Source organism: Plectropomus leopardus, chromosome 18 (genome assembly GCF_008729295.1).
Source record: "Plectropomus leopardus isolate mb chromosome 18, YSFRI_Pleo_2.0, whole genome shotgun sequence".
In the NCBI taxonomy this organism is placed as follows: domain Eukaryota; kingdom Metazoa; phylum Chordata; class Actinopteri; order Perciformes; family Serranidae; genus Plectropomus; species Plectropomus leopardus.
In genome coordinates, this window is record NC_056480.1 from 3,682,053 (window position 1) to 3,706,223 (window position 24,171).

The following is a 24,171-nucleotide window of genomic DNA, read 5'->3' on the forward strand; positions in this document are numbered from 1 at the left end:
AGATTGCTTTAAAATGGAAAGGATTACCATTTAGTCTTAAAAAAAACCCCACTCAGTTTACCCCGTCAATTGCAAATTGTTCAGAGATCATTTTTACATCACAGATTAGTAATTTGAAGGCAATATATAAAATGCATAAAATGATTTGGCTAAAATACTACCTTTAATGTTTTTAGCAGTATTGATCTTAAAATATACTTGACAACAATTGGAAATTTAAAACATATCGATTTTAAATTGGCAAAAAATATTAGATTTAGACATGTCAGTTTAATTCCATTTTCATAGCAGACACCAAATGTTTTTCTTTTTCTTTATTTCCTCTAAATATTATTAGCACTTGAATTTATTTTTATAATTACATATTGTTATACAACCTATTTTGAAAATACTGAATGTATATGTCTTGAATGTGTCAATAAAGTTTGAGGAATTTGGGAAAAAAATACACGAGTGATTTGAAAACTGCTATATTACAACTTTTACTGCTTTTAAAATATAACAGAAAGAGCAAAATACCCAACGGACACTTGAGAGGTTCAATATTATTATATTATATTATTAAAACCTTTCAAGAAATGCTCTAAATAAAGAGCTTTTCTGTAATGTTTTTGAATATAAAGCATTGATATTTCTTTCTTGGGTAAAAGTATCTACTGATAAAAGTCCCACAGGCTGGTTTGTTATGAATTCAGCAGGTTGTTGTATCTTCCAGCTTCCCACAGAGTGTTCTTGCAGATATGAAAGGTTCTCTGCTGGCAAAGTCCCCTTACCTTAACCCACCTCTCACCCAATATGACCTGAATCTGAAAGGCTACTCTAATCCAATAAGCACTCTTAACACTGAGATGCTTGATGAAGGCCAGCCGGAGGAGTACACGCTGTGTGTTCCAGGGATTTGGGGGACTTGTTTGGTGGGTGAAGGTGATGCGTCTATAAATCCTGTTCATTTGTCTACAGCCAAATTTGTTCCAAGTGAAGATTCATTTGCATTGGCTATTTTTCTTCTCCACTGCCATTCTGTAGAGAGCAAAGTGAAAGTAGAGACTGTAATAAATCAGGGAAGGATTTAACACCTTCTGCATGTGGACTGACATCAAATTTGAAAAAACCCCCCCCCAAAAAACAGTTTATTCAAAAACATGTATCATCATGTATGCATGCTTTTTTTGTGTCTCACCTACTATTATTGTCACTTTGAATTTGTGTATATGTAATTGTTTGTGGGACAGACTTTTATTTTTATTTTTTTCAGTGTTGATGGGGCTCTATCTGTGATAAAGTATATTTGAATGAGTTTAAATGCCAATAAAAAGACCTTGAGCAAATTAAATAAATAAATAAAAACTCAACAAAATACTAGAGGGATTCAAGGGTGTGAAATAAATTTGCAGACATAAGACATTGTGTTAGATCTTTAATATTTTCAATATTTAGTTTTTTTTGTTGTTGTTTAGAAATATTGCACATGGTCAACATGCCTGCTTATGAGATAACACTCACCTCGCTCATCCTAAAATTCCTTCTCCAAAGTAAGGACAGTTTATTTTTAAGCACAATCATACAGTGTACACGCATACATGTGTGTGTATGCACATATGTCTGTGTGGGTGTGCGCACGCGTGCATGTGATTGCACATGCATGCAGATGGACACTTTTACAGCCCTAACCCCAAAAGAGATGTGAATTGATAGTCCTCTATTACCTGTGTGTAGTCATATATATTTATATACTGTATATATCCTGAATATATATTTTATATATATCCTGAATCAACTGGGTTTGATAACAGTCAAGATGGCAGACAAAATAGTCATGGTGACTATAAAAATACTGTCTCTAGAGTAGAATATAGAATGTAGAATACAATGAAAAATATACTATTGATAATGTTGCTGTGTGGAGAAAGAACAAGAGGTTAGTTGTGTTAACACACTACCTGCATGTGCCAAAACATACACACACACCCGAACACAGACCTAAATGCACATATATGGAAATACCGGTATATATATTTTTTCACACATCCAACTGTATACAGAGAAATAAAAGAGATACCCATAATAATAACTAACCCCACTCTTCACCAAGGAAGCAAAGAGCCAAAAAGTGCTATTCAAAAATCGTCTTTGACTTTTAGTAAGTTATACTCTCTATCTCTTCGACAAGAACAATAATTGTGTGATTCTTTTTTGTTTTGTTTTATAGTTAAAGACAGTATCACAACAGCTCATTCCTCTCACTGACTGACTGCACTGGGTTTAATATCTATGGCACAGAGCCTCCCCCCCTGAAAAAAAACAAAAACAAAATAACCCACCCATTTCCAAAAAAATAAATGTCCTATTGCACCATTTGACGGGAAAGGATAAAGTGTCGAGAAGAGAGGGAAGAGGGGAGGGCTCCAGAGACTGCCCTCCAGGGCTGGTCTAGGATCTGCTTTCCCTGAACTAACCCTAACCAGAACCATCCTGAGCTACATAGCGCTTGACCCGGGACCAGTGCTTAAGGGCACTTTCTAACAACACTTGAGGGAGGAGAAACGGGGTTGAGAGGAGGAGAAAAGGGGAGGAATAAGGTGGCTGATAACATACGGAACAAGGTTATTATTTTTTCTACTAAAACAATCTCTAAAAACAATACTTTCCTGATTTAACTTGCGGCGAGAAGGGCCGCACAAATTGTGCAAACACCTGATTTCAACGTTTTTACAAAACGACAAACGCCCCTGCTCCCCCACTTCTGTCTGGTGAGAAAACGAAGAGGAGGGAAGGGGAGTGGCGGTGGAGGGGTTAGGCGGAGGGAGAACCGCCCCAGGTACAATTAAAAGTGGGGGGGGCACAGACTGATTTTGTCCCCTTCTTTGTCCAGAGTTTTTTTTGTTTTTTTTTTTGTTGTGATTTTTTTTTATGCTGGAGAAGAAACACAATAGAGCCACAAGAGAAAAACAGGCCACGGTAAAACTGGTTATTTCCACGATAACGAGAGAAAGCAACATTATATCCACTGGGAGATTCAGAGAAGTTTGGTTAAAATTCTACTTTTTCTCTCTGTTGGTAAGCTTGTCATGTTGTTGTTGTCCTATTATTATCTGACGTCCTATAATTGGAATTATGAATCTTCCATCCAATGATCCGGGTTCTTCTTCTTTCGCTTTTTCTCTGCGCTCTGTCGAGCCGGTCAGTGTCGAACTTCTTCAAAGCCTCACAACCAATAGTCTCTTTACATAATCTCTTTACGGTTTTGGGGCAGGGACCCCAACGGACATACAGACATATAGAATCAGCTCCCACCAATGAGGACTCAGTCTTTCATAATGGCAATAACTGAAGGTGCAAAGATTGGTCACACTACATCCCGACTCCTGCCTTCTTTTTTTTTTCCGTTTTCCAGGAGCGAATAGACGTCATGCTTTCAGTTTCTCTTCTCACTACAATCACTAAAAACTGTGCAGGCCAATGGCTTGGTCAGACCACGGTTGACTATGTTTGTGTACGAGTGCTCACACTGCACAGACGTGTCCGTGCACTGTGTGTGTGTGTGTACTGTGTGTGTGTGTGTGCTGTCTGTCTTGCAGCATCGAGGGGCTGTGGAATATCAGTGGAGGTCGTTGGGGTTGTGTTTGTGTCCCGACCACTGTGCTGAGGAGTGGAAGGGTGAGAAGGAGGTCAAGTCAATGGCATCTGAGGGCTGGCTGGCTGGCTGGCAACAGCAAACTGCATCTGCACAATAAGTGACAAAGTGCCTTTGTGTGTCGTGGTCCTTGGTGGCTCCTCCTGGGGACGGCCGACCAAGAGTAACAGTCTGATTTGGTAAGTGTGTGTGTGTGTGTGTGTGTGTGTGTGTGTGTGTGTTTATGTGGGATCATGTGCATGCTGGAGATTACATATGCACCAGGGTTTGTGTGTGAGTGTGCCAGAGAGATAGAGAGTGTGTACCACAGAGTTTGTGTGTCAAACTACAAACTACTGTACAAATGTGCTGAGAGCAGACCTGGGCAAAGTGTTAACTGAAAATAATCTGGATACTTGGAACAAAAAGCAAAAACTACAAGGAGCACTTGACTCATCAGGACTTGCGTGTGATTCCTCCCCCTTTTTTTTGAAAGTCTGATGAGACGAATCAAGCGCGCCTTGAGTAGTTTGAATATTTGTGACCATATTCAAATGGTTTTTCTGCCCAGGTCTGGTGGGAATTAGTGCCAGTAGAACGGATCCCGCTGGAGCCGTACTGGTTCAACACATGCAAGAACATTCTGCGGGATGACACACTCCTCTTTCTCTTCCTCCTTTTCTTGATTTTTCCACGGCGTCATCCTCTCCAGCTTATGATCCTTCGCTTTTCGGCTCCTCGGGGCTCCGGCCTTTGTCTCCCTGCTGCTCCGCCCCTCCGTCCTCCCGGGCTGATTGATTGAAAGAGGAGCTGTGCGACGGGGCGGGGAAGGCGTCAGCTGGCCCTCCAGGCTCAAGGGTTCCGGGCGTGGCCGTCTGCATGATCTTCTGACGGACCTCGCGGATCTTCAGCTGCAGACACACCTTAGTGGGGAAGGTGTCTGAGTAGCGTGCCTGGAAGGCAGCGGTGGCCTGAGCTGAAGACGAGGACACAAAACAGGGTTAGTTAGTTAAGGAGCAGTTATGAATTAGTTATATATATAATATATCCAGTACGATATTCAATAAATTTGCAATTCATACCAATTACACGTGCAGTTTTTGCATTTATTGAGCAGTTTGCATTACATGGTATGGAAGTCCCTTTACCCCACTATGGTGACAAAACTATTATAAGATAACTACTTTACAAATTAAGATTTTTGCGCATAAAACATAAAGTATACAAGTGCAGCTGAAACAGCTGATTAATTAGAAAATCAATTGGCTAGTACTTTTTTTAAGTCGAGTTTTCATGCAAAAAACATTTAATGGTTTCAGCTGCTCATATGTACTGTATGTATGAGGTCTTGCTGCTTTTCCTTTTAATTATTTAGACTTATTAAATTTATTTATTAAAAAATTTTGTACTTTTACTTTTCATCCTTCAATACATTCCCTAAAATCACATTTACTGTAAGTGTACTTAACAGTAGGCCTACATCAATTTCACTCAGCAGGAGTTCTTCTTCTTCTTACAAACTTTTTTGTGCTGTCTCTCCAGTCTTTGCACACGGCACAACACCTGTCCTTATGTAGTGTTTAGGGGGCGTTACCTGCGCTAATACGTTACTTGTGATCAAGTGACCTGGATACTTTCTCTTAAAATTAAGAGAAAATGTAAGAGAAATTTAAGAGAATGTCGCTGCATGGGGCCTGTTGTGTGCTGTCGACTGAGACTTTACCTGAGGGAAAGAAGCCATGCTCCTGAAACAGCTGCATGACCAGGGCGCGGCGCTGATCCAGAGTTCTGCGCAGAGACGAGTAGGGGACCCGGTCCAAATCTCCCAGCAGATCCTCTCCTTCTGTACCTGGTTGAACGAGCAGAACATCGTGTCACTTTGAATACAGCTTTTGGAAAAGTTGTTACCACTAATGCAGCCGATGTACCTGTCGTACCTGCTCTGTCGAAGGTGAAGATCTCTCCCTCACACTTGGCGGCGCTCTTCGGGGTGTTGGGCTCTGAGCTGCAGCTGGAGAGACGGCGGGTCTTCCTCCTCGGGGAGCTGGGGTCTTCTGCTGTCAGCTCCAGTTCTAGTTATGACATATGAGAGATGAAGAAGATGAATAAGGAGAGAATACATAAGGGACAGGCAGGAGGAGAGGACGGGGTAGAGGTGTGGACAATTGTTTGGTAAAGATCAAGGAGAAAGCGTAACAGAAGAAAGGGAGCAATCAGAATAAGTCAAGGTAATAAAAACAATAAATAATTGAAGAAATACAGGTAAAAACCAGGTTTATTCTCCTGAATTTATAGCACTTAAAGCTGCGGTGGACAGATTCATTTTGGCTTCATTGGGCAAACATCATTTGAGAATATTGTATTTGAAATGGACTGAGATAAAATTAGACTTCTGTCCTCCTGCGCAGTACAGAGCAGTTAAACTTCCAACCCAAATATATATTTTTGTGTCAACTATAAGGCCTGATTTTGATAAGCAGTAATGTACTCACCTTAAGGGCATATTTTTCAACCTAAAATAATTTCCTTTATCTCCAAGTGCTGAATCATTATAGGTAGGTTAGAATTTGAAAATATATGAATGTGCACACATATGGATCACTTTGATTTCTGTGTTCTCTTTATCCCTCAAAGAAAAAAAACCTTTAAAAAAGTATATAAAAAAAATTAAAAATATCTCTTCTCGGCATCTCACCGGTGGAGTTGCGTCTCTTCCTGCGGTAGCTTCCCAGGATGGCTCTTGGCGAGGTGGCCAGGCTCTGCAGAGTGGGTGAAGGAAGGACCTCCTCTGGATTAAACTCTGGAAGCTCAGCAAAACGCTCCTCAAAGTACGTCTCCGACAAGACCCTGCACACAGAGAACACAGTCGTCGTGTCAGTCCCCTGTCCAGTTGTCCCGGTGGTTAAAACATCAAGAGAGAGATGCACATTTCTCATGCCTCAGGGCTGCCTGGGCTTCCTCTGCTCTGCGGCTTCCCCCATCACTCTCCTGCTGTCTAAATAAAGAATATAAACGGTGAGCACTCTGCCCACTCACACTCAGTAAACAAAGAGTTTCCACCATCGTTTTATGAAGATGGAGGTTTTGGTCGCAAACTAAAAACAGAGCGAAATGCCACAATGTGTGAGAATCAGTGTTAAATAAAGTCAACGATTGCAGCCCTGTCCAGGGCGCTGCATCTCATCTTCAAGCTGCTTCACAATACAATTACAGAAGATAAACTACTGTTATATGAGCGCTCTCAGCTTGAGAAAATGTAAACTGTTAAAATAGAGAGAACATTGTCTTACAGCCACCAGAAAGCCAGAAGGAGCAGGCAGACTTGTTTTATTTTGCTTTGGCACTGATTCCACAAGAGCCATAACTTTAAGTCTGAGCAGCGAGAACGGCTCCGGACTTTAATCCAAGCTTTCAGTCAAAAATGAGACTGGGCTTAAATTATGACGAAGCACATTCAGTTTTAATTCGTCATTTAGACTCCAAACCCACTCAGATGTGTTTGATATAATACAAAGTTCCCTCAGCTAACGTTTTGTGCCCTTCTATGCCGATACTGTCAAACTTACTTTTCAAGAGAGTCAGGTGTTTTTTTAAGCGGTGGGGGTCTGAACTTGGTCTTCTTTGAGGAAGAGGGGGGCTCTCTTTCCGCAGGAGGAGGGGGAGGGGGGTCCAAACCTGAGGGTGGAGGAGGAGGGGTGCGAGGTCCGGCCTGGGGAGAGAGTTAAGAAAGAGAGACTGGTGAGACAGGGGACCCATGATTCTCCCAAACCTTTTTGTAGTCAGACTCAGAGTCAACGGGCCCTATTTTAAGAATCTATCCTGTGTGTGTATATATATATATGTATATACATTACAGGACTGTCCAACTCCACATTTGCTAGTTAAACCGAGCATAATTCAGGGAACTAAATAAGGTGCAAGGGGATGTATTTAGTCCTTTAATTAAACCTTTGAAACCTGAGCACTGACTTCTTTCGAAAATGGAAAGAGGGTAATGAGCAGCCTGAGAAGAAATGACCCAAAAATGAGCATAGAAAATCCTGAAAGAAATGACAAGAAAACTAACTGAAAATTAGAAAAAAAGAAGCAAAAAACAAAAAAGGCAAGTAAAAAAAAAACCCAAAAAACCCCAAACAATTAAATTACTTGAAAAGGTGCTTAAGAATACTAATAATTTTCCCACACAATTTAAAATATATAATTAGGATCATTGTAAATATAGTTTTGTGGACATTTCCCCTCATATAGTTTTAAGAATTTCTAAATCTACTACTGTCTTGCAATTTGCGAGATATTTCTTGCCAGGTCGCTCAATACCTTTTTCCCCTGTTTTCAAAGAAGAAAAAAATTAGACTCGTGTGTTCAGGGTTCAAAGGCATCTGCACAAGGAAAATCATGTCGATCCAGATTTCAAAGGCTTAAACAAGGCTTCACATATTTGTTGATGTAATTAATATTTTTCTCATTGATGACGTACTATTTCACCAACTTGCAACCCTGCGTCTTTCTGAAACTGGCAATGACAGCTGCACTGAACTGGATTCCATTTAATGCAAAGTTGCGTTTTTTTTTTTATCTTAATCATTCCTCCATTTTTTCCCCAAAAAATATCTTCCTTTTCTCAGGATATGCAGAGCTGTTTGCTTGCACGTATCCTATGATATTGTTTCAAATTGTAAAGAGTTGAACAGCGTGTTTTTCTGTGGAGAAAAACTCCCGACCATAATCTGATAAGAATTATGGAAAGGGGGTGGGATTTAATAGTCTCTACTTCCTCCCACACCTTTTCCTTTATGTTTGTATTTAACTTTAATTTTGGAATACTGTAGCGTGTCAGTTGTGATAATGTTTATATTTGTAACTTTTCTCTCTTTTTTTTTAAAAAAAAGTTATTTATTAATGAACAATGTTAACGGTGGTGATGTCTTTATTTTCTTCAAGCGCTCTCTTAATCTCTTTGTTTTTAAATGTTGTTTTGTTTGTAATCCATGTCATTGTGTTTTTGTGACGCCAAAGACAATTTTCCACATTTTGGACAAATAAAGATAAGATCTGATCTGATCTGATCTAATCTAATATTATATCCTTATTTTTATTTCATTCTATTTTTTTAACATATGCGAAATAAAGTTCAAATCAAATCAAATTATTAATACATTGTGGTATAATCTTGTTAAGCACTATTACAACTCTGACTTTCTAAGAGACGTTTTTAGAGAAGAAGAGATAAAAAATGGACTTAGAACAGTTTGAACAGACCTCTAATGATCTTAAACCAAAGCTTTAACAAATGTGTGGTTGGACGAGAGACGTTTGAATGAATGCAGCAGAAATCCTTTTATTTTCTCACCTCTTTGCTGCTGTCGCTCATGCTGTGGTCCTCTCTGTCCGTCTCTCTGCCTCCCTTCCTTTCACTGCTCTCATTCATCCCTCTCTCTTGCTCTCTTTCCATGTCGCTGCGTTTCTCTCTGCTGTATCCGTCTCTGAGGTTTTCTTCCTTGATGTACACACCGATGTCCTCCTCTTTTTTAACTGGAAAAGATAAAGAAAGTTTGAGACTTTTGTGTAAAAAAAAATACTGGATCTAAACCTCTTTTATCTCACTTGTTTAAAAGTTTCAAACTGCGACTGTAATGACTTCAAGAAAACACCCTGAAAACCACTGTTTTATTTAAAAAAAAAACAACCTATGAAAATATTCTTAAAAACTAACTTTGAAATAAACAAAACTTAACTAATACTCAGGCTTTATACTTTAATTTGAGGCCGAAAAACTGATCCGCTCCCGTTTCACCAGGTGTCCTTCACATTCTTGTCATTAATCCCCCAGATTAAATATTTCCACTAGTTTTAGAACGTCAATTTTAATCCAGCAAGAGCAGTTTTACTGCAAGATTATAATCTGGAAAACTTTCACTGAAAGGCAAACTGATGACTTAATAATATGGCACCTTTCATAATGTAATAATAAAGAAGAAAAACTTAAAATTATCTGCTAATTCTGCTTTTCAATTGTGAAAATACCATGAAAGTGTGACAATAGGATGGGTTTATGTTGATGTCAATATTTTGTTTAGATGTTGAGACAAAAAGGGAGTTTAATTTAATTTAAAAGGGACAAAGCGTATTAATAAACATAAGTATAAAATCTGAATGTAAATATGCCTGAGGTAGCAGGACTGCTAATTTACATACATGGTCCCTTGACAGGTAACAGAAAATAGAAATATAAAGAAAAAAAGAAGTAGGAAAAAAAGAAACTACAATTCATACAGAGGACAAAAGTACACAAACAATACCAATGTAAACTTTGTGGTATAAAGTACCTTTCTATGTGCAAGGTGAAAAATTTGTTGTGTTTTTTACGTGTAAATGATAACGAAAGAACACCCAACAGAGCCAGTGATGCTTTACCTGCTGTGACATTAACCGTACAGGCGGCTGAGGAGGAGCTGGCAGCACAGCTCGGCTGTCCTCCGTCCTCAGTGGCAGCGTCCTGCAGGTTCTCCCTCTTCACCTCCACCTTCACCTCCACCTCCTCTGCCACGTTAGGCTGAGGGGTCACGGCCATCGAACCCTGCAACCCCGTCGCCAACGGAGAGGAAGGGTTCATTACGTCCTGGGCCGGGGCGCCCACTGCAGGCGGCGCGGTTGTAACAGAGACGACGCCAGTTGGAAGTGCAACGGTTGGTGCGGGGTAGATGGCAGTTAGTACCTGATGAAAAAGATAAACATGCAAGCAGGTCGGTAAACTTCTTTTTTTACTTTTTTGGTTTATTTTTTTTATCTTTTTTAGTTACATTTATTTGTGGTTTTACTGTTTTCAATGTGTCTTGGTTGGTTTTTTCTTTTTTTTTTTTTTATAACAGAAAAGCTGAAGAGGCTTTCCTGGTTTCACAAGATGTATTTTAGTAAAAGTACCACACTGTAAAAATACTCTCACAAGTAGAAGTCCTACATTCGAAACTTTACTTAAAGGTATAACATGCTGGATTGTTGCTTATTGTTTGTAAACATGTTCCCTAAGGAAAGAAAAAGTACACGGCTGTGTCTCTTGGATGCCTGCTGCTTACAGTCTGACTCCTGGTCGCTACCTTTTCATAAAGCCCCGCCCTCACCTGAGCGCTGTGAAGGTACATGCCCACGAACGCCCCGAGCCCAGAGTCAGATTTTATTTGTTGATAATATTTTTTTTTTAATTACCTTAATTTGTTAAGTAACTAGTGAATAAATTTATCAAACTAAAGTACATTTTTTTCTTCTAAAATTTAGTGGAGTTAAAGCATGAAGTAGCATTAGGGAAATAACTCAAGCAAAGTACAAGTACTTCAAAGTTGAACTTGAGTACAGCGCTTGAGTAAATGTACATAATTTCATTCTACTGCAGGGTTTCACCTTTTTTTAAACTGATATTTTAACCCTGATTTAACAGCTCATACAACCAAATTTTTGTTTTCTTTGCTGCATCTACACAAACCATTTCACATAAATGACATAAAATGAATAATCATAATAACAATAGTAATAATAATAGTGATAATGATAACAGCAATAATAACAATGACAGTAATAGTAACAAATAACAATAGTAAAAAGCGGAAAAAGACATAAAAACAAAAAACAAAAAAACAAAGGTGGGTGGGGGCTTAAGGTCAGAGGAGGCAGTTGTGTGTGTATGCGTGTAATGATGTGAGTGTAAGAGTTTGTGTAAGGAGACTGTATCAACCTGTTTGTTTTTAAGAACAAGAAGAAGAAGAAGAATTAGACGTGATAACATCAACTGAGAACAGTGAGCATGTCCTGTCAGCTAACGCAGCGAGAAAAGTGGAATCCAGTTTTGTTTATTGCTCCTGCAGTAAACACTGATTGTGTTTTGCTACACAAAGTAAACTCATCTTCTCGACAGCTTTTAAAACTGGTGCCACACAACAATATAAAATTAAGTGTAGATGCCAAAAGTGACTGCCAAAACTTTCTCATGTTTGTTTACACTAATTTCTCTAATGTCTCAAAAGTAATGTAGCGATGATTTATCAACAGGAGAACGCTGAAACCAGCAGCTTTAATCCCGCTGCCTCTGGAGCTGCATTTGCTACTGCCTCCTCTGACTATCAGGACTTTCAAAAACACCTCGAAAAAGAAAGTTAAAAGCTGCTCAGCTCTGTACTGCCTGACCTTGAACTCTGGACCTTATAACTTGTTTTTAATTTGACAAGTATTCACTTGTGATGCACTATTGTGTTTGTGTGTAGCTTTTTATTGTGTGTTATGTAAATGATGTGCTTTTTTGGTGAAGTCTTGTGTCTTCTTTGTGTCACTTTATATCATGTGCTACTACGTGTAGCATTGGTCTTTTTCTTCTTGTATGACATTATTATCATGCCATTGTGCTGTGTATTTATTCTGATCTGCCGAGGGACTGCAGATGCAAATTAGCTCTAAACTATAATCTGGTACTGTGCATCAAATGATAACATTTATGTTATAAACTGTACCCGGTCCCTTTTGAATAAAATAAAGAAATACAAATGCTTTCGAAAAAAAAGTGCTTACTTCCTGAATCTACATATTACTGTATATCTTTTTTTTTTTAAATTGTGGTTATTGTAGTTTTGTAACATTTTCCTATAATGTGGTTTTGGCAAGGTCCCCTTTGAAAAACTGATTATTGATCTCAGTGGGACTTATTTGGTTAACCACAGGACATTTTGAGAAATTAAATCTTTTTTATTTCCTTAAAAGGAAAAAAATTGTATCTGTGCGGTAGTATAACAATTTTACTCTATTTATAACAACTTTAACACGATTTAGTAATTTCTTTTGACATTAATTTTTCTGTTTTTCTTCATGACCACACGCCTATACACTATGGCATTAACGCCGTTTCTGTTACCTGACGACCAGCAGCTCCTGATGCCTGACCTGGAGGCGTCTGTGATTGACAGCTCAGGGGCGGAGCTGGAGCCAACAGTGGGGGTTGACCGACAATCGGCTGAACCAGGGTTTGTGCGGCCGGGGCAATGGCCGTGAAGCCCAGGGTCGCAAGGGATGATGGGAGATATGCAGGACCGGGGGCAGGTGTGGCCTGTTGGGGTGTTGCCGTGGTAACTCCTGGGCCAGACTGGACATAGGTGATCCTAAAGGAGAGAAGAGTCATTAGTGTCCAGTCGTGTCAGAGGTTTTATAGTGTCATTGCAAATACAAGCTGACCCTGATCTATTAAAAAATGATGTATGTGAAAGAGCATATGTATTTCTGCAAATATACAAAGTTAAAAAACATAGGGCAGAAACTACCAGTTGTTTTTATAAAATGTTTAACACTAGTATGCAAAATATTAAAAACATAAATAAGCATGTGTGCAAAAATATAGAGAAATGTGCATTGTGCTGCATTACAAAACTAGTATGCAAAGTTTCAGAAACGATAAAATATGTGTTATACTCCAGTGTTCAACACATTATATACAACAATAGAAATAAAATTGTAAGTGTTGATTAAGTTAATAAATACTTTCTTTTATTTATTATATATTTATTTATATTATACATACATAACTATTCCATTTCCTTTCCTTTATTCCATTTTTATTTTATTTTAATTAATTTTATTTCATTTTTGGTTTTAACTCTGGTGTGCTGTTTTATTAGTGTATGTATTTTTTAAAATCATTTTTGCTTTTTATTTGTGTTATATTCTTTTATTGGTCTATATATATCATTTTGTTCTGTTTTAAAATCTTTTATTTATTTTAAATTATATGTATTATCCTCTTTAAATGATCTAGTTATCAGTAACTTTATTTTATCTACTTTCAGTATTATTATTTCACTTAATTTTTAATCAGTTCTGACTTACATCATTATATTCTTTAAATGGTTTAGTCTTCAGTTTAATACTTTATGTGGTTTTAATATTAGTTTTAATGGATTTGATTGACTTTTATGGTTCACCTTCACCTGGAATGAATGTGCTATTTAAATTGTTTTATTTGCTTGGTAATTGTCACTTTTAACAATACGGCCAAATGAAGCTTTATTTTCTTTTAGCCAAGTCTAAACTTTTCACTTACTTTTACAGTATGTATCATAGTTCACATCGCCCCATTTACTGCACCAAAAGTATAATTAACTTTTTGACCCGACTAAAAATCGAAATCTGACAGTATCTTTTAATCTGACCAGTTCAGGCAGTGCACTGAGGAGAATAAAAGCGGCAATATGTTTCTGTCTTTCAAGTGTAAGCGACCTGGTGGGTGGAGAGGTCAGAAGAACCGTCTGTGGGGGCGCGGCACCGGGAGCCATCACGGTTGCCATGGAAACAGGAAAAGGGCTCCCAGGATGCACTGCTGCCGTGCCGCCAGGGTGAACATTGGTCTGGACCACAGGCATGGGAGCGATCTGGATGATCTTTGGGGGAGGACAGAAAAACATAAACAAAAGTAGTTTCTCACCAACGAATATCCAAACATGTAGCTTTTTTCAGAGAACAAACATCTGATATTTAATCATTTCTAAATCAAATAGTGAGACAAACTGCTAAAGTTCAAATGTGGTTTTATGATCTGTATGTGACATTCAGAGCAAATATATAACTCCTTTAATGTTGCTAGTTCACGGCGGAAATACGGCGCCGTTATTCTGCCTCGCCAATCTTTTTAAAGGCCCTGACACACCAAGCCGACAGTCAGTCAAAATAGGGCCGTTAGTGAGCGTCTGTGGTCCTGGTGGCTCTGGCCTTCGTCGACCCTCATTTGCTTTTTTTCTGCCGATTCAGCATGATGAATAATAATTTGAAAAATACTTTAGCTGGGATGCAAATATTTGGTATTTTTCTGAATAAAGGAGTTCAAGGATTACCCTTCTACTAATTTATTTTCTGTCTAATAGATGAACTGTTTCTACACTAAAACAGTTTTCATCTCGGTAAGATAGATAGTTTTCTAAACTCTAAACTTTGGTTCAATAGTTGATAAAAACTGCAGCTCAGAGCAGTCAAACATGAGCATAAAGCAGACCGACCTGCTGTAATCCCCTTTGTTCCCATCAGGAACGTATGTCACGTGTCATGTGTCGTCTTTTCTTGTTTTACTGCTGCTGTAGATTTAACTACCCTGTCACCCTGTCAGCTAACAGGGAGGCGTCTGTTTGTCTCTAAGGCTGATGACACTTGTTTTAGTGACTGCCGTTGACACTGTTACCTTGTTTCCTGTCGCGGGGCCGTTCTGCACAGGAAGAGGCGGAGCGACCAGGGAAATGGAAGGATGAGGAGGAGTAGACCCTGTTCTCACTGTTGCCATGGGAACCAACATCTTGCTCTGCAAGACTGGCGACTGGGTTTGGACTAATGAGAGAGAGAGAGAGAGAGAGAGAGAGAGAGAGAGAGAGAGAGAGAGAGAGAGGGAATTAAAACACTCAGTGTGAGAAACAGATAAATCGAGCCAAAAGAGTGGAGGTGAAGACGGCAGCGGAGCGACGGGTGGGCGGAGACACACTGTGACAGAGAGGACATTTCAGCTGCTGATAATAGTGAAATTCCTCTCTGATAACAAGGTGGAACAATGTGCTGTTGCTTCAGACTCTTATGAATAGAGAGTGATTAAGGCATGGGTGGGCGGCGGGCGCTCATACTCATGTCAACAGTGTTTCTCCCGTCAATCATTTATCTGCCGTTTATGTAAGACAATCAAATCTATTTTCAGAGCTTCCTGCGGAGATGATTAATACGAATTAAGGGAACTACAGCAGAAAGAACTACAATTAGCGCTTTGCAGTTGTATTCCTCCGTGAACTTGCAGTAACAGTTTACATCCAAGATTAGTGTCACAAATTCAGTATCTGACCAGAAGTCTTTCTGACTGTTTCTGACTTATGATGCTGAGTAATGGCCAGAAATGTGTTTTTCCAGAAAAATATGATGACGCAGTAAAGTTGACCTTTGACCATTTGGATATAAAATGTCAAAAAAATTGACATTTGTGTTTATAAAATCTTAAATTGTGGCCAAGCAAACTCTTTCAGGGGGTTCTTCGGATACTGCATTCTCGAAACCGAGACAGAAAAGGTGACAGTGACCTTGACCTTTGACTTATGACCACGAATTTCTAAGCAATCCATCGTTGGCTCAACATAAATGTTTGTGCCAAATTTGAAAAAATTCCCTCAAGGTTTTCTAAAGATATCACATTTACAAGACTGCAACAGACGAGGTCACAGTGACCTTGACCTTTAACCACCAAAATCTAATGAGTTCATCACTGAGTACAGTAGGATGTTTGTGCCACAATTTTTCGTTTGTTTGCCAATCGCTGCTCTCCGTCTCACCTCTGGTCCCGGGGCTGACTGATGAAACTCTGATTGCCGCCCCTGAGTGAACGCCATTGGCCAGGGCGGCACTGGCGGGCAGGGAGAGAATTTGCTGGTGGGTGAGCTGAGGGGAGGAGGGGCTCTCGGTAGGCAGGATGTACTGGACCTGCGCTAGCGGCTTGGGGCCGGTGGGAGGTGTGAGAGAGGAGGTGGCAGCAGTGGGGTGGAGCTGGGGCTGGAGAACGGGTAGGGGGGTTTGTGCGTGCGGCTGCGGGGTGAGGAGCTGCACTGGTTGGGCAGCAGGAAAGGACCCTCCCAGAACTAGGCTAGTGACGAGGCCGCTGCCCCCCCCTGGGGTTACACTGACTGGACCGGGGGAGGAGGATGAGGACAGGTACCCACCCCCTGCTGTGATCGGCAGCTGCTGAGGTCCGCCTCCTCCAATCAAGAGTGTGGCCTTCTTGTCCTGAGGCAGCGAGCTGAGGGTGACGGCTCCTTCCACCGGTTTGCTGGCGATGGGGATGGGCGTGCTGGCGATGGGTCGCACCACATTGGTCACCATAGTGGGAGCCATGCGGACGGCGCCGAAGACCTGCGTCAAACCCGGCTGGGCCAAAGCGAGGGGAGCCTGGCTGCTGGATGTTGAGCCTGCGACAGACAGAGAGGAGACGCCACCTCCTCCACCCCCTTCTCCTCCACCTGCTACTGTTTCTTCTCTCTTGGATCTTCCCTCGCTCCCTTCCTCTCCTCCATCTGTGCCTCTCTTTCTCTTCCTCTCAGACCCCTCTTCACCACCTCCTCCTCCTTCTCCTCCTCCGTTTCCTTTAGCTGAGGTGGAGTCGGAGTGAGGGATGGAGGGAGAGGAAGAAGGGAGAGAGGAGCGAGCCACTGGCTGGAAGCCATGCTGGAGGGAAGAGACACGGAGAGAGGGAGACATCAAAGCTGTGAAGTTCTTCTCATCTTCATCAACACCTCAAATTTCTCAACTTAGAGTAACTCCGAAAAATCTGAGGGTTTTTAATGCTTGATGGGTTAACGATACAATATGTACCAACACTTATACTGTTGATGAAGAGCCAAATTCAGACTCCATCTCCACATGCAGGGACTGCAGCCTCATTTCCACCAAGCAGTTCAGTTCAGTTCAGTTCAGTTCAGTTCAGTTTGTTACATATTAGAAAAGACATTTTTGCAGTTGCATTGTCAAAGTTTTGGATGGCATCACTAAAACTAAATTCTATTCCTTCTTGTTGTTTCATCACCCCTCTGTTGAGTTACCTTGCACACTGGTCCAATACAAGTAGTATCTGACACACAGCAGTGCCGTTTCAGACAGACACAGTTATCATTATCACATGTGCAGGCACACCTGGCTTTTAACGTTTTAAAACCTGGGCAAATTGGCTTAATTCCTCTTCAGATCAAGGGAAGAAGGCAATGAGCAACTTAGAAGAATTGAACAGAAAATGTGCAAGAAATGAATATAAAGTACAAGAGAACTATGTGAAAATTTGCAAAAAAATTAACAAACATTTTGAGAAAATAAAAACAAAACAAAAAAAATGTACTGGACTGAAAAAAAGTGTTGAAAATTTCTAATAATTTCTCTAAAATAATTGTATATATGTTATGATGTTAATTAGGAATATTGTTTTCTGGGCATTTTTTCCCTTTTTAAAAAACATTTTTCTAAATCTACAATTTTTTTGCAATATGCTGGAAATTTCATGCCAAGTTGCCAGTTCCCTTTATTTCCCATGTTTATGAAAGAAAACAAACCAAATTTTCTTAGGCTGAACACAGCACAAGAAAACTGATGGACAAAGGATTTTTTCAAAGCTCAGATTATGCAGAATTTAGATAGCAAAAGTGGATTTGTACACTCAGAGTGATACTTACGGACCTCGGTGTAATGGCGTTTAAGCACACCCTCGAGTGTAATATTGTTTAATTGGCCTTTAGAGGGGATAAATGGTGAAAGCCGCTGGTATATCACCTTCTATGTATCATCTGAGGGAGATATGACAACCCCAAGGACACCACTTTGTCCTCTAAGACCTGACACTCTAGTTAAGCCAAGTATCCAGTCTGAAGTCTGAAGCTTCTCTAAAACAGATCTAAAACAGGTCTAAGGTTTATGTACATGTCCCTGCAGTATCTTAGGGTACTATAATGAAAGCGTGTGGTGGAAACGCAGCCAATATATCACTCAGAAACAAGTACTGATCACAAATAGTTAAACCAAAATAAAAAATATCACCATTTCCTTTTTATTGTATATATCTAGTACAAAAGGTAGGATTTGGTAAGTATTTACTTCCTCCTACTCCTTTTTGGACATGAAGTACTTGTTTGTTTACTGAATATGTCCGGTAGGCATTCTGATGTAATTGTTTTTTTCTTTTCTAAATTTTTGTTGTTTTTGTCTTATTATTTTTGCCATGTTCGAAATAAAGATCTAAGTAACTAAAAAAATGAAGGAAGGGAGACTGATGGTTGTCCAGTAAAATCTAGCTCAAAGTGAGGTTTACTGGAGAAAAGCTACCTGTCCGTCTGGTTCGTCCTCATCGCTGTCCGTCACTCTCTCTTTACACTTGAGGTCAATGGAGCCTTCAGGACATGAATCCTCTGAGGGAGAGACACCGATATCAGAAGTTAGTGTTTCAACACATTTCAGTAATGGGTTCTTATACACCTTTAACTGCTGCCTGGGAGGGATTTAATTTGCAATCAGTGCCTTCAAACCAGTATCCCCATCAAAAAACCAATTATGTGCTATTGTTATATTCTAATGCTAGCAATTAGCAGTCCTGAGCTGGATGACAGCAGATGATACAGCGACTTTTTTTTTTTAGTTTTAGGCATTTTGCTGAAATTGTCATTCTGACTCAGAAGGCTGAAGGTCAGTGTCTGTTTTAAGACACACTGATCACTGTGGGAACTATAACTTTGTGGTTGTGCAACAGTCTCTCTAACCACCACTCGACCACTGCGCTCATCATCTCACTCACCCATAACATCATCGTCCCCGTCTTCCTCACAGATGACCATGCGCTCCTCGTCACTGGTCACATCCTCACTAGCCCCACCCTGGTACAGAGGCGGGGACCGGTGGCGAAACAAACTCCCCCCGTCATCCTGACAGAAATGAAATGAAAAAGGGAAGCTATTACACTCATTTTCAGGGTTGTAACAGCCCACAAACGTAACAAACCACAGATGTGGAAATCTGCAGCTTCTACTGTAATAATCCCACAAAAATAATACATCTCCCACAAACACAATAGCAGTTGCCTACTAAAACGGATGAAAAAACATCTATATGTTGTACAGAAAAGACATTTATTTGTCGAACTGAAAAAACATTTATACAACGTCCAGAAAATACATCTATACAAGGCTTTTTCTGAACATAGTATAGATGTCTTTCTGGACATTTGCAGGAAATTTCAAATTATGTTTGCAGAAGGCAACTTATATCATATTTGTGAGAAATGTATTACGTTTGCGGGATCATTATATTAAAAGCTGCAGATTTGTATTACATTTGTGGTTTATTATGTTTGCGGGTATTACAAGGGTCATACTAGTAGTTTGAGTTTCTTGTTAACATGCTTAAATTAATATAAAACACTTGATTTTCCTCATACAGTCTGTGCTGGAGCACCTAGAGTCCCCCTCTGTCTGAAACTCTCCATTTTAGCGCCTGTCTCTTTAAACCCCAACTCCAAAAAGACCAATCTGCTCTGATGGATCAGCATTTCTTGGTCTTCTTTATCGTGGCGTCCCTGCACCAAAATTTCAGGTCATGGGATCATGGGAGCAGGGAATAAGGTGGATGTTTTTGTTCACAGAGATTAATTCTACATATGTTATTATTTGAAACTTTGGCCATGGTCTGTTTGGATTTGGTATGATCATCCAACGTTGTAACAACAGTAAAAAAGGAAAAGCACAACAGGTCCCCTTTTAGGAAAATATCTGAGTAGTTGCTGAAGCACACTGCCTCTAAACTCACAACTAAAAAGAAAAACCTTAAGTACTTCAGAAAAACACTTCAGACAGGAGTATTATCGCTATTATCAAAGCATGCATACGTACACGGCTTTGCCACCAGCATTAAATAAATGCCTTCAAAACAAAAGCGCTCACATGCAGGCCTATCCCTCTGTGATTAGCAGTGAAGCAACAAACACCACAATGCCTTCAAAGGCACTAAAAAAGTAGAAAGTGAAACCTTTGAAGTTGGAGGCTGAGCTCCCCCAGAGCTTTCAGCAGCAGCAACTCGAGCCCTCACACAAAGAACCGAGAGAGTCCATTTGAACTGTTTTTGAACAGCGTGCTTTCAGTTGCAGAGTTCAACCAAAACGCTCCGCAGTGTGAAGGACACACGTCTGCGTTCTATAAATACACACACGTACGCATGTTGGTGCGTAGGCGGATCAGTCTTCAGTCTGTTGCTTTTACTTTCTGCATTTTCGTTTGATTCATTTTTTTCTTTGTTTCTCTTGGATGCAACAAATTAGTTTAAGTGCAGCACATGATTTCGACTCTATCGAGCTTTAAGATAAAAAAGTAGCCGGTGATCTCCAACAGTTTGCTTCACATTCTAAAATCTCCAGAGTCTGTTTGCTGCCTTTGAGCTACAGTTTAACAACCGCCTACCTTCTCCAGGTCTCTCTCTCTCTCCCTCTGCTCCAGGGTGTGCACGGCACTCTGGGAAAAGGCTCGCGGACGGGGGTGCTGCCCCAAAAACAGCCCCCCTCGACGCTCCGATCCCCCCGGCCAACCCGAGCCTCCTCCCTTCCCCTCCAGCACCTGAGACTCTGGATGTGGATCTGGAGGAGAGAGGAGACTCTGATCAAAGATCAAACATCACAGCGTATCATCATGAAGCGAATCAATAAAACTGAGAACAAAGTTTTATAAAATTCACACCAACGCTCTGTCAAAGATCATCAGCAAACAGTCTGCAATGTGCGATAAAAATCTGTATGTTTTCCATAATTACAGGACATTTTGTCAGACAATCGTTCAACATGACTGAATACTTTTAATTAACTGAAGGATCTAAAACAGACAAAAGAGTCAAAGCAGTTGATAGGCCCGTTTCCACTGCAGGAACTCAGGGGTAGTTTTACGGGGTCTCGCCCATTAATGCATGTCTCCATTGAAGGAACTGCTCCCGTACGAAGAATTTCAACAACTTTTACTGGGGCGAAAGAAATCCTTTCCACAAGGTAGGTACTTTGGTGAAGCCCTGAAAAACTGCTGAATGGAACGTCAACAAAACATTTCTAATGCTGCATTCATGAGATGTCAGAATAATCAGAATGACGATTTTCCCATCGGGAAAATTTACATGAGCGGCCTCTCATGTGGGAAAAACAACTCGGCAACTCAAGAGATAATTTTATTACATGAGTTGCCGACTTGAAGTCATAAATGCATAAACATGAGCAGACAAAAGTCAATGTTTGGTTAATGGTAATCAACTTTTTTATTAATTCACGTATGACAACAGGTATCAACCTCTTGTTTAAACTCTCAAAGCATTAAAATGCAACCAATCCTCTTTGTAGCTTCCGTTTGTTTCCACTTTACGACCTCAAAGCACATGAACACAACAAAGTCGAAATCTCTGACCTTTTGACATCACATGAACACAGCACAAAACCCAGCAGAAGGAGACTAAGACGAAGAAGAAGAAGAAGAAGGAGACGGAGACAAAGACGTAGAAGTCAGGTGGATTCTACAGGGGACCTATACTACAATGAGGACACAAAGGCTGAGAGAACCGATTACAAGGCCTGTAAATTTCCTGTAAATGTTTCCGTCTCCTGGGTTTTACGTGTTCCCGCATGGAAACACACCTGTTAACTCACTGATCGAGGATGTTTCCCATTTCCCATTTTGTACACTGAAAATGCTTATCAACGCACACACACCTATGCTCTCTGACATGCTCCTCTCCCGTGGCTCTTTTGGCATCCCGCGGCCCTCTGACAGCGACTTCCTGCGGTCCTTGTTGCACCACTTCCAGTCTGGATGAGCTCTGAAGTGGGCCTCTTTTACCTGGAGGAGGAAGAGGAGGAGATGGTCTTCAATTTTCTGTTGATTAGGGCTTTCAAAATAAACAAAAATGACGACGTGGTGGCCACCTCTCCTCACTGAAAGCCTATTTTGGAAGCATTATTGACATATTGTATTTTAATTATTTATTTCTATCTAGTCTGGCTTTTTGTTTAATTATTTGTTTTGTATGTGTTTGTATATGCTTGTTTTTTGATGAAAATAAAACAATATATTTTTGACAAAGGAAGCCCCATTAATGTCTATCACTAATGCCTCGCACGGAACAAATTTCCATTTTATTAAATGCAAACTGACTCTGTAAAGAGACCCACCACGTCTATGCTTCAATTCTTTTTTTTTTCTCTTTTCGCATTTCGTGATGCTTAATCTGCATTGACAGCTGTTTAAATCAGAAAAATATCCCCCTGTATGTTTATTTTGAACTTGTTAACAGTATCTATGTTGATTAAGGCTGCCAGTCTGTCAGGGAATTTTCACTTCAGGCAGATTCCCTTCATTCGCAACAGTGGGCAGGGAAATAAAATCAATAAATCAATCCATAAAAACACTTTTGATGATGTATACAGAAGATTGGATGTCGGATCACTTTCGTGCTGCTCACAACTCCCTTACGTCTCGTTTACATCTTGCTTCAAGTGGGGAATTCCCAGTAACTATAGAGCTCACATAGTTTACATAAAACTCTCAAGGTTTCACAATTTTTTTTTTTTCATAATTTTTACCGTTTACTGAGCAAAATCAAAAGTATTTCCAAACAGATTTTTCAGAATGCATGTCACTCTTTCTGCAGCCGAGATCTCTGCTATCATCACTACGTGATTGTTGAGGAATTTTTCCCTTGTTTAGCTTGGCCAGCATTTCATTTTCAATCAACAAAAATGATGCCATGTGACTCCCATCATGCAGTGCATTCAGTGCAGCGGCCCAGGCCCTCGTGAGAACTCGAGAGGCAGATAGCTGCAGCAGTGCTGCTGTTTTTCACAATCGAAGATTAATTTTCAATTTGATTATGTTATCACATTCAGAATATCTGTTAACAGCCTGACTGTCAGTGCAGTTTCAGTTTCTGTGGTTCAGCTACGACGTCCATCACTCATGAAATCTTCTCCCCTAATTCTGGACACGCTGCTGTTACTGTTGGTGAGTCTGGATGTCGAGAGTACAAAATAAGAAGCTCTCATTAAATGGCTAAAGATTTACTCTTGTTTTGTAGTAAACTGCAAACTACAAAACAAACTGAAGGAGAATGAACGCCGGGCCATTGACTTTTGGAATATAAAATTCCATTAGTTCATCATTTATCCAGCTAGACCTGTGAGCAAAATTTTAATTTATTAGATTTATTTAATTTATTTATTGTAATTAGCTAATTAATTGCGTTATGGCTAAAAAAAACATGTTTTTTGAGGTCACAGTGACCGTGACCTTTGACCACCAAATTTTTATCAGTTCAAGTGCATGTTTGTATCAAATTTGAAGAAACTCTCTGAAGGCGCTCGTGAGATATCGAATGTGAGACTTTATCAGAGCCAATTAAAGGGTTTCTGAGAGTATGCTTTACCTGGAAGGCCAGATCGTGGTACTGCTGCTTCTCGTTGGGCCCCAGAGCGTACCACCACTCCCCCAGGATCTTGCTGACTGTCCGGTTGTCCTGGTTGGGATGTCGCTGGTGCACCAGGGCCCGGTGGCGTTTACTGAAGATCATGAATGCATTCATGGGTCGGCGGATGTGGTCCTTCTCCCTCTGGGTTGGGGTGTGGAGGAGGACAGAGAGTTAAGTTTTATATTTATCATTGATCTATCTCTGTTGAGTCTTTTTGGATTTTCTACTAATTGACTGTCAGTTTGCACAGTGGACTGACCTTCCTGTCTCCGTCCTTGGGCAGGGCGCTGAGGGACTGTGTGCGTCTCTTCATGGGGCCGGTGGAGGGCGCAGGATCGTTGGCCACACCCGGGGAGAACCTACGTCCACACACACAGACAAAGTGAAACTGTTGAGTCTGAAAGAAACCGCGAATCAAGGGAAATTCCTTCCTGTGAGGGACTTCCAGGACACTGACAAGATGTAAAACTGTGAAGGATTTAGGCGGGAATTCAAGACACAATAGTTCTCATTTGTTAAGATATTTTGTAAAAAGGTGAGGAGCCTGCTAAAAC

The 24,171-nt window shown here is 40.3% G+C and overlaps 1 protein-coding gene across 1 annotated transcript in view; it reads right to left on the reverse strand.

Annotated features, from left to right (window-relative positions):
* Positions 1-1,404: 1,404 nt before the first annotated feature.
* The window catches only part of cica (capicua transcriptional repressor a), a 56,342-nt gene continuing 33,575 nt past the window's right edge, over positions 1,405-24,171 (reverse strand). The window contains exons 5-21 of the mRNA XM_042507008.1: positions 23,877-23,976; positions 23,576-23,758; positions 21,867-21,993; positions 20,584-20,756; positions 18,930-19,056; positions 18,464-18,546; positions 15,937-16,822; positions 14,814-14,956; positions 13,862-14,022; positions 12,507-12,750; positions 10,028-10,328; positions 8,964-9,145; positions 7,180-7,322; positions 6,309-6,460; positions 5,551-5,685; positions 5,337-5,462; positions 1,405-4,589 (exon numbers count right to left, since the gene is read on the reverse strand). Of these exons, the coding sequence (XP_042362942.1) occupies positions 4,327-4,589; positions 5,337-5,462; positions 5,551-5,685; positions 6,309-6,460; positions 7,180-7,322; positions 8,964-9,145; positions 10,028-10,328; positions 12,507-12,750; positions 13,862-14,022; positions 14,814-14,956; positions 15,937-16,822; positions 18,464-18,546; positions 18,930-19,056; positions 20,584-20,756; positions 21,867-21,993; positions 23,576-23,758; positions 23,877-23,976 (3,529 nt within the window). The 3' untranslated portion in view covers positions 1,405-4,326. The remainder of the gene's footprint in view (positions 4,590-5,336; positions 5,463-5,550; positions 5,686-6,308; positions 6,461-7,179; positions 7,323-8,963; positions 9,146-10,027; positions 10,329-12,506; positions 12,751-13,861; positions 14,023-14,813; positions 14,957-15,936; positions 16,823-18,463; positions 18,547-18,929; positions 19,057-20,583; positions 20,757-21,866; positions 21,994-23,575; positions 23,759-23,876; positions 23,977-24,171) is intronic.